The sequence below is a fragment of the Apostichopus japonicus genome, chromosome 2 (assembly GCF_037975245.1).
Source record: "Apostichopus japonicus isolate 1M-3 chromosome 2, ASM3797524v1, whole genome shotgun sequence".
Lineage (NCBI taxonomy): Eukaryota > Metazoa > Echinodermata > Holothuroidea > Aspidochirotida > Stichopodidae > Apostichopus > Apostichopus japonicus.
Genome location: NC_092562.1, coordinates 17,825,490 through 17,841,495, shown reverse-complemented (window position 1 = coordinate 17,841,495; position 16,006 = coordinate 17,825,490). Strand labels below are relative to the sequence as shown.

The 16,006-nt window shown below is 37.5% G+C and overlaps 2 protein-coding genes across 18 annotated transcripts in view; one reads left to right on the top strand and one right to left on the bottom strand.

Annotated features, from left to right (window-relative positions):
- On the top strand, nt 1–10,881 carry LOC139980562 (uncharacterized). 2 transcript variants are annotated; one of them, XR_011797592.1, is made up of 3 exons: nt 1–1,677; nt 4,472–4,620; nt 5,455–10,881. XR_011797592.1 is itself a non-coding variant. In XM_071992293.1 (3 exons), exons 1-3 carry the CDS (start codon nt 1,253–1,255, stop codon nt 5,632–5,634), a joined length of 384 nt encoding a protein of 127 aa, XP_071848394.1. In that variant the 5' UTR covers nt 1–1,252; the 3' UTR covers nt 5,635–10,881. The 2 variants fall into 2 exon arrangements, 1 of the variants encoding a protein (XP_071848394.1); XM_071992293.1 differs by having other exon boundaries at nt 1–1,307.
- Nucleotides 1–16,006, bottom strand: part of LOC139980478 (uncharacterized) — a 54,525-nt gene extending 38,519 nt beyond the window's left edge. For 7 of the 16 annotated variants that reach the window (XM_071992138.1, XM_071992175.1, XM_071992184.1 and 4 more), the window contains exons 1-2: nt 15,791–16,005; nt 11,816–11,941 (exon numbers count right to left, since the gene is read on the bottom strand). In XM_071992138.1, coding sequence (XP_071848239.1) covers nt 11,816–11,939 — 124 coding nt within the window. In that variant the 5' untranslated portion in view covers nt 11,940–11,941; nt 15,791–16,005. Of the gene's footprint in view, nt 1–11,815; nt 11,942–14,953; nt 15,148–15,790 lie in introns of all 16 variants that reach the window. The other 9 variants (XM_071992236.1, XM_071992245.1, XM_071992258.1 and 6 more) reach the window with 6 other exon arrangements.

Below are 16,006 nucleotides of genomic sequence, written 5' to 3'. Positions count from 1 at the left end.
AAGAAAAAGAAACAAAAGAAAGATAATACAAATATGATTAAACACACATGGAAAGTAGGAAACCATCAAATTTAAACTCACTAAATTAAAGCACTGGCCATTTGGGCCATCACATTCTAAAGGATGTTCTAAACTACCTCAAATTCACACTTCAAACACACTCACACCTGTATAGTGTGGCATTAGTGAGTCTTACAGATTTGGTAAGCTGTCAATGCATACTGTACTTCAATAGTACTGTAGTATCAAGATATTTTCTTTTAACTCTAAAATTAAATTTGTTACAAAACTATGTTACAGTGTTTAATAAAAGTTGCAAGAAAAACAAGAGCCCAACAGACACTGTTCCTTGTTTAGTGGAATATATTAAAGTGTTTGTAGTCTTGAAGATCTCACACAATATAATAAATAATATTGAGGCCCACATGTACCAACTATTAACCAACAACTACTGTATATTCTAAGTTTGGATTCAATCTGATTTAAGGTTGCGTAGTTATTGGCTTTTAAAAATTTTGGCCCATCCCCAATAAATGAGCCCAATAATAGTTTGCACCCAAATGGGCCCAAAAATGGGCCCCACAAACTTGGGCCCAAAGAATGTGTCTCAAAATGCTGAGGTGGAAGAGACTGGGGCCCACCCAGCCCAAAATGGCCTGGAATTGTTTTCGCCCAGATGGTCCCAAACAATTTAGGCCAGATACAGTACAAGCACCAGCTCTTAACCAGCAACTGGAACCAAAAATGCATGTCGGCTAGCTTAATCCTGATCCCAGCTAGCTGCCTTAGCTAATTCAAAGCAAACGAATCACTGAACTTCAGTGAAACAATCAGGTATGGTGTATACCCCTTGTCCTTGACCAAATGTTCACCAAATGTTAAAAGCACACTCTCAGCTAGGAAATTTTTAGAGGGCGGGCCAATTTCATAGGTTTGGATGGTTCACCGTTAATCACGTGACACGGTATTTGTAATATACTGCCAGTGTACAGTGTAAACCCTGTATGTAAATATACGTAATGTATAGCACAGTTTCATGCAGTGGTAGCATAATACACGTAACGTGTATATTGCGGCCGCGTCGCCGTGCTGTTGAGGTGGAAGGCACAGGTTGCTTTATTGTGGGTCCTAATGCCAAAAGCAGTGAGCGACAAAACGGACATGAAATGAAAAGTGTACTTGAGCTGGTGCTACGTACGTGGACTGGGTCTCCAAAAACGATCTACTGAAACAGAGATCGGGGATCGACAAAATGACCAATGCTACCTTCGCGGAGCATTTACTGGCATGGCAGATCATACGAGAAGGTAGGCAGCAAATTATGCTAACGACTAACGTTATATATTTACTATTTAGGCTACTGCATACTGTTTTCTGGCCGAAGTGTTTGGTCTGCCGTAGGCTTCATTGTTATATTGTTCAATAGATCATGCTAGCTAGGCCTACTACTACGAGTACTACAAACTAAGGCAACTAATACACCGAGAGACATAGGCTAGTACAGTAGTAGTATAGTCAGTTTTGCGAAGTTTGGAACACTGCGAAGTTCGGACACCCCTAAGAAATACGCGATTTCACGATAAGACAACCTACAGCAAGAGCCAATTGCACGAAAAACTACGAAGCTACAGTTATTTTCTCTCCAAAATGACCCAACCATACCAAGTATAGTTTCAGGTGATTTATACCATGAGAAATAGTTTTGGTGTGTTTTAAGGCTTAGGTGTCCGAACTCCGCAGTGTCCATGCTACTGCAGTGCAGGCTGCTGTACAAACTGTAGCCTAGCCTAGGCCGAACATTTCATGAAGTGTTATTTATGCTTTTCTACTTAGGCTATATGCGCCTACTAAGCATGATCAGTATGGAAGTGTGCGGTATCATGTGTTTGGTTTATGATTCGGTAGCTTTGCAAATATGAATAGGACTAAGCCTACATTAGTGTAATATGGATTTGGTAGGGAGATCTCCCCACAAGAAAATTAAACTCGAAAGAAATGCAACTTCTCATGAGCGGAGCAATAGCAAAAGTAGGACTACTGTAGCCTAGCTTCAGGCCCAGATTTATAAAATGATGCACCATGGAGGGCCTGCCTCAATTTGATGGTTATTCCTGTCAAGAGCATTTTTGATATGTGCATATTTCTTTTGTAACTGTAAGTCTAGTATGCAATGGGGAAGTGAGGGACGGGCCTATACGCAATAAAGTAACTGTTTTCATTTCCTACTCTACTTTACCAGCACAATTATAGAGTTCCTAGCAACAAATAAATTAGTCTGACAACTTGAAAATTTACTGCATATTTGCATGCATGGTCATTCTCAGTTACAGACTCCTAATTTGTGTAGCCATTTCAGTTTTGTCTTTTTTTTGTCTGAGAATGGGTTCTTAACTGGTGAAATAACCTCGAATCTGCTGAGCAACTCCAAGATGAATTAAGTTACTAAGGCATTGGGTTCTTTTACTTTTTTAAGTCTAATATGCATAGGCTAGGATATTTACTTTGCCTCACTTGTTTGTCAATCCGCTTAAACACTTTAGCTGTGGATGATTCTCCACTTGCAAAGAAAAAATGTACGCATTAATTTAAAGGCAGTGGCTATTCTTACCACTAGTCGTAACAATTATTTATAAACTATTCTTACGACATCGGCGAATTCATGCGCAGTAAAGTAAATAAAGCAACTGCGCATGTAGTAGGGGTAAACCTAACCCTAACCCCTAACCCAACCCTTAACCGGAAAATATTGTTACTCCTAGTCGTAAAAAGAGTACTCCTACAGTAGTCGTAAAAATAGCCACGTTAAAGCAACTGTGCATGCGTAAAAGGGAATTCTTGTTACGACTAGTCGTAAGAATAGCCACTTTGTAATTTAAACTCTTTCACCCAAATTAGAGTTTGCCTATAATACTCCCAACTTGGTATAGTAACTTAAAAAAAACGGTAGCAGCTTTTCCTGTAACTGTAGTGTAAAGTGATAACTGATATTACTAAGTTTTCCAAATTAATTCAAAACTCAAAAGCCTTCTCAGAAAGAAGCTACACTAGCTCTACGGGCTCCTTTGTTGAATTAGTGAAGGATAGTAGATATTGTTCACATGTTTATGCATTCATAACATGATAGTTTGCTATCATCGTTGTTTAATCATAAAATCAAGGACAACATAAGCAAATCAATGTCACCAATAATTGTGAATGCCACCATTTTATGTTCGACAAAATTTATCACATTTAATTTAAAGGATACACCATGCATGGCACATTGACGGACACTGAAGCACATATTGTAGTTGTAATAACGCACCAAATATGCGCTTCATCGGACATGACGCACCATGCTGGGGGTAGTTGAGTCCGTCTTACAATAATTGATAATTTGATCATGATATAGAAATTAAAGACATTTGCCAAAATATAACAACATCATAGGCTTCATAGCTCTACACATAATCTGATCATGCAGTTCTAAAAATTATACAAAATGAAAATGATACTACTGATTTGTGAGAGAACTAGAATGGTCACCCATTATATACCATATCATGTTTCTATAGTTTATATCTTTTAAACACTTCATTGTTTAGGGCACACCTGTAGAATATTCCGTAATTTTTAGTCTTGGAAATAAGCAAAGCCTAGCTATATTTTTGAAAGCAATTATGCATCCCTGAACATGATGAAATTTGGTGACATATTAGTGTATGAGCAAGCCTACTGGAACATTGCCATTGTAACATCAAACGTTATGACATTTAGTGTATGTAAGGTATTAGTAGATAAGTTATAATACTGCAGGTGTATACTACTAACATAGAAATAGAAATATAATGGAAATTGTTGCACATCACTAGTTTAGGTTTGCACTATGTTAGTAAATGGACCATTCTTGAATACTTGCAGAGTTGACACTTTACATACTGTAAATCATAAAGCAGATGTGATGAATTTATGTTGCCAATAGCAAAGTTCTGTATTAACTAGTAGTGTTATTACTGTTCTGTGTTTGCAAAATTGATTTGAATTTTTGACTATTTAGTGAAGGGCAAAATGTGGTATTCAGTAATTTATGTTGGAAGTTATATAATTCACTATGTCAGGGATTTGCTCACACTGGGCAGCTACTGTACTGTATGCCCAGCAGTTCTGAATGCCGCCCCGCACAAACAGTATTTAACCTTTTTCGCCTAGCACTTTTTAATGATAATTTAATAAGTTTTACCATAACCAAAATCTGGGAGAATATATGGCACAGAATAGGAATATAGCACCACCTAAGCATACTTCATGTGCAAAATTTGTCCATTTGGGGGGGGTACCCCACCCATGAAATCCCTCTCCCAGGGTGTGGATCACACTACCGCCCAATCTGCCTGGAACTCAAATATTCATGAGCACTTCCCTGCTTTGCGTACAGTATGCATACTGATATATTATTTACTTTGCACATCCCGGTATTATTTGACTTTTTCAGTTGAAGGTGTGTGTCCAATTAAGAAACTCGAGAGGTTGGTATCCAAACTGATCACCAGAAAAGATAACACCAGTTCCTCAGTGAAAGGCCATGCCCAACAGAGGCTGATGCAGCAATGCACTCCAGCAGCTATACCCCAGTGGAGACTGGTAATTTTTTTATTACATACTGTAACCATTCCATGCTGTAAATTAGTCTACATTTTAACTAGGTCTGCAGTCTACTACTGTAGGACTGTATATGACTAACCAGATTTAGGACATTGGACACATTTATTCATTTATTGTATTATGTTATATTAATGACATAGACATGTAGTGCTAAATATGGTGCTAATACAGCCACTGGAGGTCTGTAAATGTGCGGGACCCAAAAATGTTCAAACCCCACAAGTTAATGATAACTGTACCTGTAGTATTTTTCCTTATCTCTGAAAAAAAAAGACATTTACCTGAAGCACTTTGTGTTCAAAAATTGCACATTTATTCTTTTCTCTTTATGTTTTCTTTTAATGTTTCATGATGATGTGGCATCATTCGTACATACAGTACAGTACTTGCACTGCTTAAAGATAGTTACTCTTAACTGCCTATACTGTAGTTGTCATCTGATCAGGTTGTCATGTGCATATAGTTTCATATCAGCAAAGACATTGACATTTTTGGCAAATTTTGAGTGTGAGCTATATTTCTAGTTTAACGTGTTAGGGGCATCATTAAGGGGTCTACTTTCACCCAGATTTGAACAATAATTTTTAGTTATTACAATGAGTGCAAGTTACAATCTCAGTGAATAAACAAACATAACATTTATGCTGGCTCCAACCCAGTTACCTTGGCTATGAGCCTGAATGTCTCTTTTGCAATTAAAATCAAATAAATCATATCTTGGAAAATCATTTGAACAGGTATATCTTTGTGACACTTCTGTCCTCACACAATGCCATAAATATGTCTTTTTTCCATTTTCATTTCACATTACAGATGTACAGAACATCCTTTAGAGGAACAGTACAGCACAGCATAGCGTTATGGCATGATGGATGTTTTTCAAGCAGATATAAGGGTTGGAACTGGAAGTATTTGTGTTGGATTGTTTCATTAATAAATGTGTTCTTCTCTACTTCACGTAAGATGATTGTCATATTTCTTGTTCTCCAGTGAAAGCTATGGATTTGCATAGTGAACGTTGTTAACATGGATACGGACAATTTTGAAATAGCTGATGTCAAAGCAGTTTCTCAGCTTATTTAAATACCATACATCAAGGACACAAGAGTGGACAATGGGAGTAACAAGTATCCAGAATGTAGATATCACAAGGCTTCAAGACAATTGAACAAACTGTACCATAACAGACAACAACAAACATGGTGTCTCAGTAAAATGAAGTTACTAAGCTAGTGCAATGTATCATAAGAATTTATCTTCTCCATGGTGTCAAACATTGATTGTTGCATTCAGTGCGTTATGTATCCTTCTCCTTTCTGTAGTATTTAGCATTGATTTGCATGTTCATTCATAGTGTAAGTAAACTACATAATTGATGTCATCAAAGTTACAACTGTGTCATATTAAATAAGTAAATGATTGAAATATTGGTTTCACTACATACTTGATTGTACACTATTTGGCTTTCCATGATAGCAATATCTGATCTTTTTAATTACTGTAGCTTGTTCAGTCATACCAGTAGTTCTAATGTGACATTGATCTTGGGTTATTTATTGTTGGTACAGAATAACTTGTCTTTATTTTGTATTGTGTGAGATCAATTAACATATTTTGTGATGTCATAGAGTGTTGAAGAGGTACTCTAACTTGCAGCTAGTAGTGATAAAACAGTTCATTCAGTGCTCTCATGATAACCCCAGTCGGGCCCAGTGGCAGATGGAGATAGTGGCAGATGAAGATGTTTGAAATGCAGGGGACATTATAGGGTCTTTTGAAGTTTTGGCAAAAGTTCTTTTGCATGTGAAGCTGCTATACTTACTGTATCACAATGGAGGCATGGCGTCTCGTAGCCTTATTTGGGTATATGTCCTTGCATTCCGTATTTGGAACACTGCCCTACTATTGTTTGTATTGCTTATTCTAAAGTTAGGTAAGTCAGTATTGTAACATGTTTTTATTTTTAACACATTGATTGCATCTGTACAGTTCTTACATTTGAGTTCAACTATATACAATAACCATGAGCAGGGAAAACTTACCACTATCTCACTTGCATTTCTTAATGTTCAAGTGACCATATTCATACTTTAACCAAAGCATTTCTTCCATATTAGATAGTGTTTATCCAGAGTAGGCTACAGGATATTTTCAAGGTGGGCTATGTAGTATTGTCCCCAATTTAGCATGCTATAATTGCTAGAATATTTTTATATGTTCCTAGAGGTATTTACTTCCAAATTGTTCTAAGGCATTCTAATTGAAAGCAAAAGATGCCTGAATGTCCCAGTGAGGTAAATTTCCTGGAAGGTGGTAATAAAACCAGTTTCAAAACTTTGACCGAAGGTAACCATATTTGAATATCTGGTTTATTTGGGGCCAATACAGCATACTCTGGTCGAGAGTTGGCGTGGAAGCCACCATATGTTTGTAGTAATGCAGTAAAATGTAGTAAAGGCAGCTGGAGGAGTCCAGTTTACCCCTGTGCCGAAGGTCTTTCATCTTTTAGGTTTTTTTGGAGAACACTTTAACCTTCCCAACCACAGAGCTCCCAACTGACCCACAATTCGCGGGTTGGACCCGCATTCTAACACCCAAAGCCTGACCCGCTCAAGCATCCCAAAAACCTGCATTGTAATTGACAAGTATACATAAAAAAATTGCATCAAATTTGGACTTAGCAACCATCATTTCTTTAGCATTTAGCATAATAGAGTATAAAACCTCCTTTACATAATCATTTGAACCTCAAATTAGGCTATATTTCATTTCATTGGGGCAAGCAGCGAACATTTTCATGCCACGGGCAAGAATGATTTATCACCTACTGTACTACTCAATTTATTGATATTACACACAAAAAAATGCATATTTCTCAGAAAATTGTGGGTGACAAAAGCCTTTCTAGGTGCCACCAGTTTACATGTAGGCATCACCAGGATTCCAAAAAAAAATAAAAAGGGGAGGGAGACACCCCCCATATACCCCTCCCCCAGGATGGCAATTCGTGGCATGGACCAGCATTTGCCTTCTCAAGAGTTGGGAGCTATGCAACCATACCATTAACGACATGTCTCTATAGGCCCAGGGGATTGAATCCTTAGGTAGCCGTCCTGAGCTAGTGCGAATCAGCAGAGAGAGGTTGTGGATGCTACGCCTTCGCACCATTCAACCTCATGGGCTCAACATTCAGGAAGGACATGACTAACTTTTCTTCATTCCCCCTTCTTCTCCCCTTGCCCCCCTCCCCCATTACTCCTCTTCTCATAGCTTTTTCCACCCCTTTTTTTCTCCACACTTTTCTGTCATTGTCCTTCTCCAGTTTATTCCCAACCCCTTCCCTTAATCCTCTCTTTGTCCCTCCACTGTTTATCTCCTACCTATCCTCTTCCCCTGTTGGTTTTTATCTTTCATTCTTCTCTCCATTCCTTGTCTACTAATCCCCTTACATCTATCTCTTTGTGTTCACCATGCTCATTAACCTGTCTGTATTATGTGCGTGTTTTTTCTACACAGGCTCTCTAGTGGATAAGCTGTTTGCTCAGTTTTATTTTATTTTGAACTCAAGTATTGAAGAACGTTAGGCCAGAAGCAAGTCGTTTCGTCAAATAACAGTACATAAGCAGCACACATTCAGTCACATGTTTATAGAGAATTACACGACGAAACTATTCGCATTTTATTTCTTCAGCAATTTCTCCAACAAAAATCGGCAGCACGAGATCATACGGCCCGTAACAACTACCTGCCCCTACGAGCTGGTATAGCGTTTTCCCAGCAGTACAATATGCACTGTTCCATATAGCCAATTGAAAAATTGCGTAACTCGCATAGCACACAGTACAATTACACAGTATGCCTATAGGTTACGCAACACTGAGAGGCAGATTATAATCTTGGAAACGTGATACCTTCGCGGTAACGGTACCCATTTGCGTATGCTGTTTATAGCTAAGGATGAGAATGCCATATTAAAGAAATTAATATGTTGCCTCTGTGAGAAGAGGGCAGCATTGTTTTTATTTTTTAATCGGGGAATACGTTGAGACAAGATTTTTGATTTTAGCAATTTCCTAGCTAAGAGTGTGCCTTTAACCAAAATTTCCGAGAACGCTAGCTTTTAGCCTAAAGTACACTCACCTTGAGTGCGAGCAATAACGATGATCTCAATTAACAATACCGGCAACAATGTTATAAGGCCTAATATTATGGCATTTTGCAGCCATTGAAGCAATGTTCAAATGTCCTGACAGCAGCGTTCCAAGGAATCAAAGTAACCAAAGACAGTTATACACCATATTTGACTAGCCGGCGTCAGAACATGAGTGCATCCAGCGAAAGGGTTATACCCTGTTCCCTTTCCCTACCCTGTTGCTGGACGCACTCGGCCTACGGCCTCGTGCCTCACTTGTGTTGTACCCCCATTCGTGCATTATGCTGCGATAAAAGCATGGTAGGCCTAAGATCGTTTATTAACCTGTCATTATCATGCAGTACATATATACTGTACATATTGAAATACAACTCTGCAATCATAGACAAAATAAAAATTCTCACAATTTATGAACATCTGTTCTACAAAGTTAATATCGCCCTTGTGGTAATTGCAAAGTCCATACAAATATACATGTATGGCATGTGATACCAATACAATTTACTTTGCAAGTTACATTCAACTGTCTAACACAGGCAAGTTGTACAGCATCATACCGTACTGTCCCAAGTGTAGGCGATATGCACTCTTTCTGACAACAGCATTAATTCTTTCAATAATAATTATTGATCCTGTACTTGTAAGTTTATTCGAACTGGCAAACACACACACCAGCTGTCAGTTACTGTCAGATAAGCATTTATAACTTACTGTAAGGTAGAAAGATAAAACAAAACATTTAACTGTGTTGGACAACAGTATTAGTGTTGGTGAACAGGTACAGTACTTCTAAATTAATATACTACAGGCAATACAACAGTACAGGCCATCTACTAAAAAACTGTACTTAAGCTTTGCTTCTGTAATTAGACTGTAAATTAGGGGAGGGTACAAAATATGTTTTGCAGGACATAGTGAAATATTCTGTACGCATCATTATGTTATTTATGATAAAAAAAAAAAAGTTTAAGAAAAACCCAGAAAGCCAGTTGGCTTTGTGATTCCTTGCCATACAATTTGCTCAAAATTCCACATTTAACTATGTGACTAATGTAGAGTTAGGTGGTTAAATTTGTCCAAGAACTCAGTGAGAACCAGAAAAGATCAGAGATTTCCAACTCTTATTTGTAGCATTCCCTATAGAGCCACTTCAAAAAACTATTTACTGTTCAAACTAAATTTGACCAAATTATGTTCACCAAAACAAAATCATAGCATTGGAGAGTTCACAAAGTAGTTGTAGTTCTTAAAGTTTGGAGTACACATGTTTAAAAGGTTTTCAGACTTTGATACAGGTCTGTGAGTTATCCAGTAAATGTTTACAAAAGTTTCTGACTTTGACATCTGTTGACTGCAAATGACTATTGAACAGTTTCACAGAAAAGAATCTGCGTTCTTGTACTGTACTCAATAAGACCGACCCTCATACAAAAAACGAAGTTAATCAAACAAAAGCATAAATTTGAAGTGTCACACAAACACGCACACACCATCACCATTGCATAGATTCCCTGACTGCCCCCAAACAAATAAAAAATACATCACATTGGTGGGAATGAGAACCAGGTTGATGCCCTGGAAGAAATACTTCACCTGGTCCCCTGTTGAAGTCTCCATAAATTCATGATACATTTATGAAAAGCAAAAAATACAATATTCTGAAACCCCCAGTTTTCCAGGCATCCTAATTGGCCCAGAAACCATGGTTTGGGTCAATTAGGGCTTCAACCCCCTCCTCTCCTTCCCCTCCCCCTCTCATTAAAATGCTTAGCTTTCTGCTCATATCAATTACTACATCTGCACATTTCTATTGAGCTTAAAACACTGTGCAGTTATGTTTTGTGAAATTCCAGTAACTCTACAAAAAGTGGGTGTGTATTGTACACTGTGTAATATTGTCTACATAATTTAAACCATGTACTGTTTGTAGCATTATTTGTTACTCAATGGCATTGAACAATTGCTATATTTAGCAATGCTAAGGTTCTACTATCATTTTTGTCCTTGAAAAGTGTTCTAATTATGACTGAATGGATTCTGACATAGTGCTAAAATTCAATAAAGATTTCACTTTCAATTCAGTCCTTCACAGTTCACACTGAAGCTTCTTAGGAGTATGTACAGAAGCTGTAACTTGGGAAAGTTGTCCATTGCAAGTATCTCTTAATATCACATGCAACAATGATACCATGGTTGGGTTTTGCTTTATAAGTCCTTTAACACTAGACAGAGTCTAGGGCTGCAACCAGCATCATTTGGTTATGTGATTGATGGAGACGCACAAGGGATTACCAGCTCTTTCCAAAAAGAGCGAACAAAACAGAGGCAATATTATTATCATCTGTACCTTTTGTATTAACAGAGAAGCTCACTGGTGAACAGTTCTCTACGAGAGCTGTTAAAGCAAAGCTAACCAATACCAAAGCGACTTCGCGATCATTATCGTGACATCAAATTGTGAACCCATGCTGAAACTCATACATGGTTATTAAACATACAGGTTGATATCCTAGGTTTGGAGAATAAATGAGGTTTATACAGAGTATTACAAACTTCATGATTGGGGATGTCCATACTTCTGCAATAAAACATACATGCCACAGCTTGAATATGTAGTGGCAAAGGTGCCAAAGACAATTTTCATATTTTTAAATCTATTTATATGGGGGGGGGGGTGGGTAACTTTTCCTTCAATAAAACACAGAAAATGTGGCAGATAAAGACAATCAAAATCAGACTAAGATTTCCTCCTTTTCAGGATTTGAATCAATTTCGAAATATAGCTCTCATTTTTTAAGTTCAAGTGCAGATGACTCACCGACACGCACATACATGCAAGGACTGGCTACACAGTAGTCAATGGCAGTATTAATATCTCATACACCTAGGAGGAGACGAGCTTCGTTATTACACGACAACACACCAGACAGGAAATATCATTTTCTGTTGTTTTTTTTACCAAATTTGAATTTAGAAAGAGTAACCTTTATAACCAAAAGTACTAAGCTGATCAATACTCACATGGTAGCTCTGGCAATGGTGGCAACTGCTGGGTTGTACAGCATTCATTATCGGCATTACTAATAACACAGTAAATTGGATTATCGGCTCCAACTTCTTCTAGGACAAGCTGAGGAGTCGTCATTGCTGTTGATCAGAAGATGGAACAAAATGTGAAAGGCATCAAAATCCTCATCACTCTTTGAGAGAGGTAGCACAAATATGACCTCCAATAAATTGTGCCTCACTCTTGAGTCATGGGACATGGCAGAAACATCTTCTCATGGAGGGGATATTGTTCTGCCAAATCTATGACTTCATGCCGATCACACAAAATTGTGGGCATTCAGTTGTAATTTACAAGTTGTGAAAAATATGCAAAATAGTCACTACAGTATATGAAAAGAGTCCTTTTGAAGTTTTAATAAGATGTGTAAAAGTAAGTTGGCCTGACGTTTCGAAAAGTCAGGCCAACTTAATACTTTTACACATTCTCTTACACAGGCCCTTAAGTGTATAAGCAGTTTGCTGATGATCGAAACGTCAGGCCAACTTACTTTTACACATTCTCATACACAGGCTCTTCAGTGGATAAGCAGTTTTGCTAACAGTTTTATTTTGTTTTTTGTTTTCATAAGATGTTTACTATATCGTATTCGCATCATCAATGTAATGTAGAGGTTTGTGGGCGTCCACTTGGAATGGCTTCGGTTGGCTGGTGCGGTCAATTCCACTATTCAGTAATTATAAGCGGAACAACTAAATAGTAAGTTTCTCTTGGCATTTCTTCTCATTAAGATGTTCGGGCAAATGTTCCATTAATCTTTGTTTTCAAACATTTTTTGATTGGTCCTATTTTACAACATGTACAGGTGTCATGCTTGATATTTCATTATATTAATATTTTCATTATTTATCATGCTTGATATTTCATTCATTATATATTAATATTTTCATAATTTATCTTATATCTTGAAAAACATGATCACTCCCCGAATACTCTCACCACCGACCCCTATGACTAGAAAAATAATTATTACTATTAGTACTGTACTGAAGTACTTGTCCAAACCTAAAATACTATGAGGATAAGAGAGGCCCCTCCTCCATTCAATTCCTTGTTCACATCTGGTGTTTTTTTTGTGTGTGTAAAGACTGGGATTAAGAGTGAATCAGGCTGTTGGTTTTTCCTGCCCAGAATCTAGTCTTATCTTATCTTGGTTGACTAAACAATTCAAACGCTACCTTAGCAAGAAAATCAATAAAGGGGCATTCCCATTGACTCTGTGTTACCAGGAGGTAATGAGAGATGCTCTTTGCCTAAGACACAAACACCAACAAACCCTGATCGCAGTCTGTGGCCCAATGCCCTTACTTGAACACAAGTACTGTAAGCAGGATGGAATTTAGCAAAATTTATGGAAAGTAATATGCCGAGGTCACGGCAAGCTGGTGGAAGGCCTAGGGCAATGATTATTCATGGACAGCGGGTATGGTCGAGTTCAATCCACCACTGGAGGAGGATTGAAAGACCCGATCCTGAACCGTGTCCCACGTTAAAAATCACGAGACTCGCCCGAGCTGAACTCAGAGCGCAGAGTACAGTAGATTCGGGTAACGGTGAGTTCCTAAGAACACAATATAAAGACTTGTGACAACATCCTTGAACTTATTTTTATTTTTTTATTATTGTAATCTTTAATGAGGGTAGTCCTGCTCAGTGCAGAAGCACTAGCTGACCAAATTATGCAAACAGATACTTATATAATTTGGGAAAGTCCCCTTGCATATATACAGTCCTTTCCAGCTCTTATATCCATTGAAGTGTACAAACAGTATCTTGACAGCAGGCTGATAACTGATAACTGAACTTAGGTCTGGGTAAACACTCTGTGACTATATGCAATCTTTATATGGCATAATTACATTGCAACTTTTAAATTTGTATCTGTCGGATAATCTGATAGTAGTAAGGAAGTAATTCAAGTAAATGACAGTGTTTGTACTATCTGTAATTACCAACCTTTACCAAGAAACCTTAAAACAGGCTTGATGGATTTCCTCATTTGATTTTCACATTCAAATATTGACTTTTCTGTCAAAGTGCAGTACCACACAATGAGTGATACTCTATTAAATGATATATGATATACATCCCTTTGAACGTTACTGACGAGATGTTCATCCTTACCACATTCAATAAGACGTTCTATCAATTTGTCCTTTATTTGATTCCTTAATTTGAAAGAATGAGAAAATTATTATGACAGTCAAATTTTTGAATCTTCAGAGTCTGTCAAACCTCCAGAGTCTATCAAAACCAAGTTTGAATCAATTTTTGAACCAATTTGAGCCAATTTTTGAATCAAACTTTTGAATCAAATTTTTGAACTTTTGAATCAATTTTTTGAATTTTTGAGTCAATTTTTGAATTTTACGAATTCGAATGTTACGAATTTGAATCAATTTTGGAACCAAATTTTGGAACTTTTGAATCAAATTTTTGAACTTCCGAATCAATTTTTTAATCTTACGAATTACGAATTTGAATTTAACAAAATTTTTGAATCAATTTGAACCAATTTTTGAATCTCCAGAGTCTGTCAAACCAATTAAAATAGCTATCCAATGAAGCAATAAAACATTTTTTGTATTCTGAGTCACTTTCATGACCAAAGGATTGATGAAAATCACTTAGATAAAGGATAGGGATCAAGTTTCTTACTTCCATTGTGGGATTGTTTCATTTTTAGTTGGGGTATTTTACAGACACAAAGTTGTTTGTCATTCTCAAATTTGGAAATGACACCTCATATAACTTGTTTATCTTAATACCATTGAATCTATGTTAGAAGATATTGTTACACAATAAGAGCTCAGTCAGGGATTGTGTCAAACAAGTTTGTTATAATACAATACCCCCCAAAAGTTAATGGAACAATCCAATGGACCAACGAGGAGACTTGATCCAAACGATAGAACTAAATCACAGAGAAACATCACAGAGAATGTGATTACAGCTGACCTTTAAGAAGAAATGTATGCCATCCTAGCCTTCATATATGGGTTTTACGTTTCACTTAAATCTAAATCTACAAGTGGTGTTCAGCAATAGAAACATTACCAAAATTCCACATCGAGCCGATTCTCTTGACCTACCCTAAACCTGCTGCAGTGCAGTGGTAATGTGCAGAGTCTTCCGAGGATTTGGAATTTCTAGTTTGTGAACTGGAGGAAACAGTTTTGTTTCAAACAACTTTGTTCGTCATGGCTGCACTGCAGTGACGTCGAATGGGGTGCCTTTGTCTACAGTACCTCAGTATGTTTGATAAAGTGGTCAGATGCTGGAGTAACTGTTGGATGCAGACGTTAAATGAGTCCTGTTAGCAGGAATGGGGGCAAATTCACACCCCTGCCTTGTTAGCCTCTGAACACTTATTGAAAAAGAGAAGGCTTGAAATAAGCCAGTGTTCATCCAGAGTCTAACACAGATAGGGTCTCAAATAATTAGCTATTGTAAGGCTTCCTGATCCTTGGGTCTCTGAACTAATTAACATGCCTCCTTTATTTGCCTAGGCCAGGCCTTAGGTTTGCTTCCAAATCATAGGATTAATAATTTTGACCTTAATTACTGTATAGGCCATCAGGTATCATATATGGATTTTCTTTACCATTATGGCATTAGTTCTGTGATTGAAGTGTGAAGATATGCTTACTTTTCTATACTACTGCCTGGTTTAGGTCCAGTACTGGTGGAACGGTCGGTCGACCTTACAGTTACACCTAGGCTGGATAGGCCCGAACAATTTAAGAAACACATGCTTACACTACAAAGACAACACACTTACAGTTGCAATTGGACAAACATGTACTAGGGCCTACAGTATGTAATATTCATCCTCCTACTACTACTAGTCCTAGTATAACCACAGTATGCTTCTCACGGATAGGAGGCCTGTTCCATAGCCTAGCTAGCTTCGAATATCTCGAACTTACCTTGGTTGTTGGATATCTTACATTTTAAGACGTTAGCTCTACATTGATTTAGTCCTTTCGGTACTTCTAATGTTTTGTTGCGTTTTTATATAAATGGTAAAGCGACAGGTATCTGATGAGAAATGAAAGACGACATATGTTGAGCATTGCATGCTAACTGCACTATCGTAAATCCGTAACGTTAACGACGTGAAGCGATTGTGATCGTGAAATGTG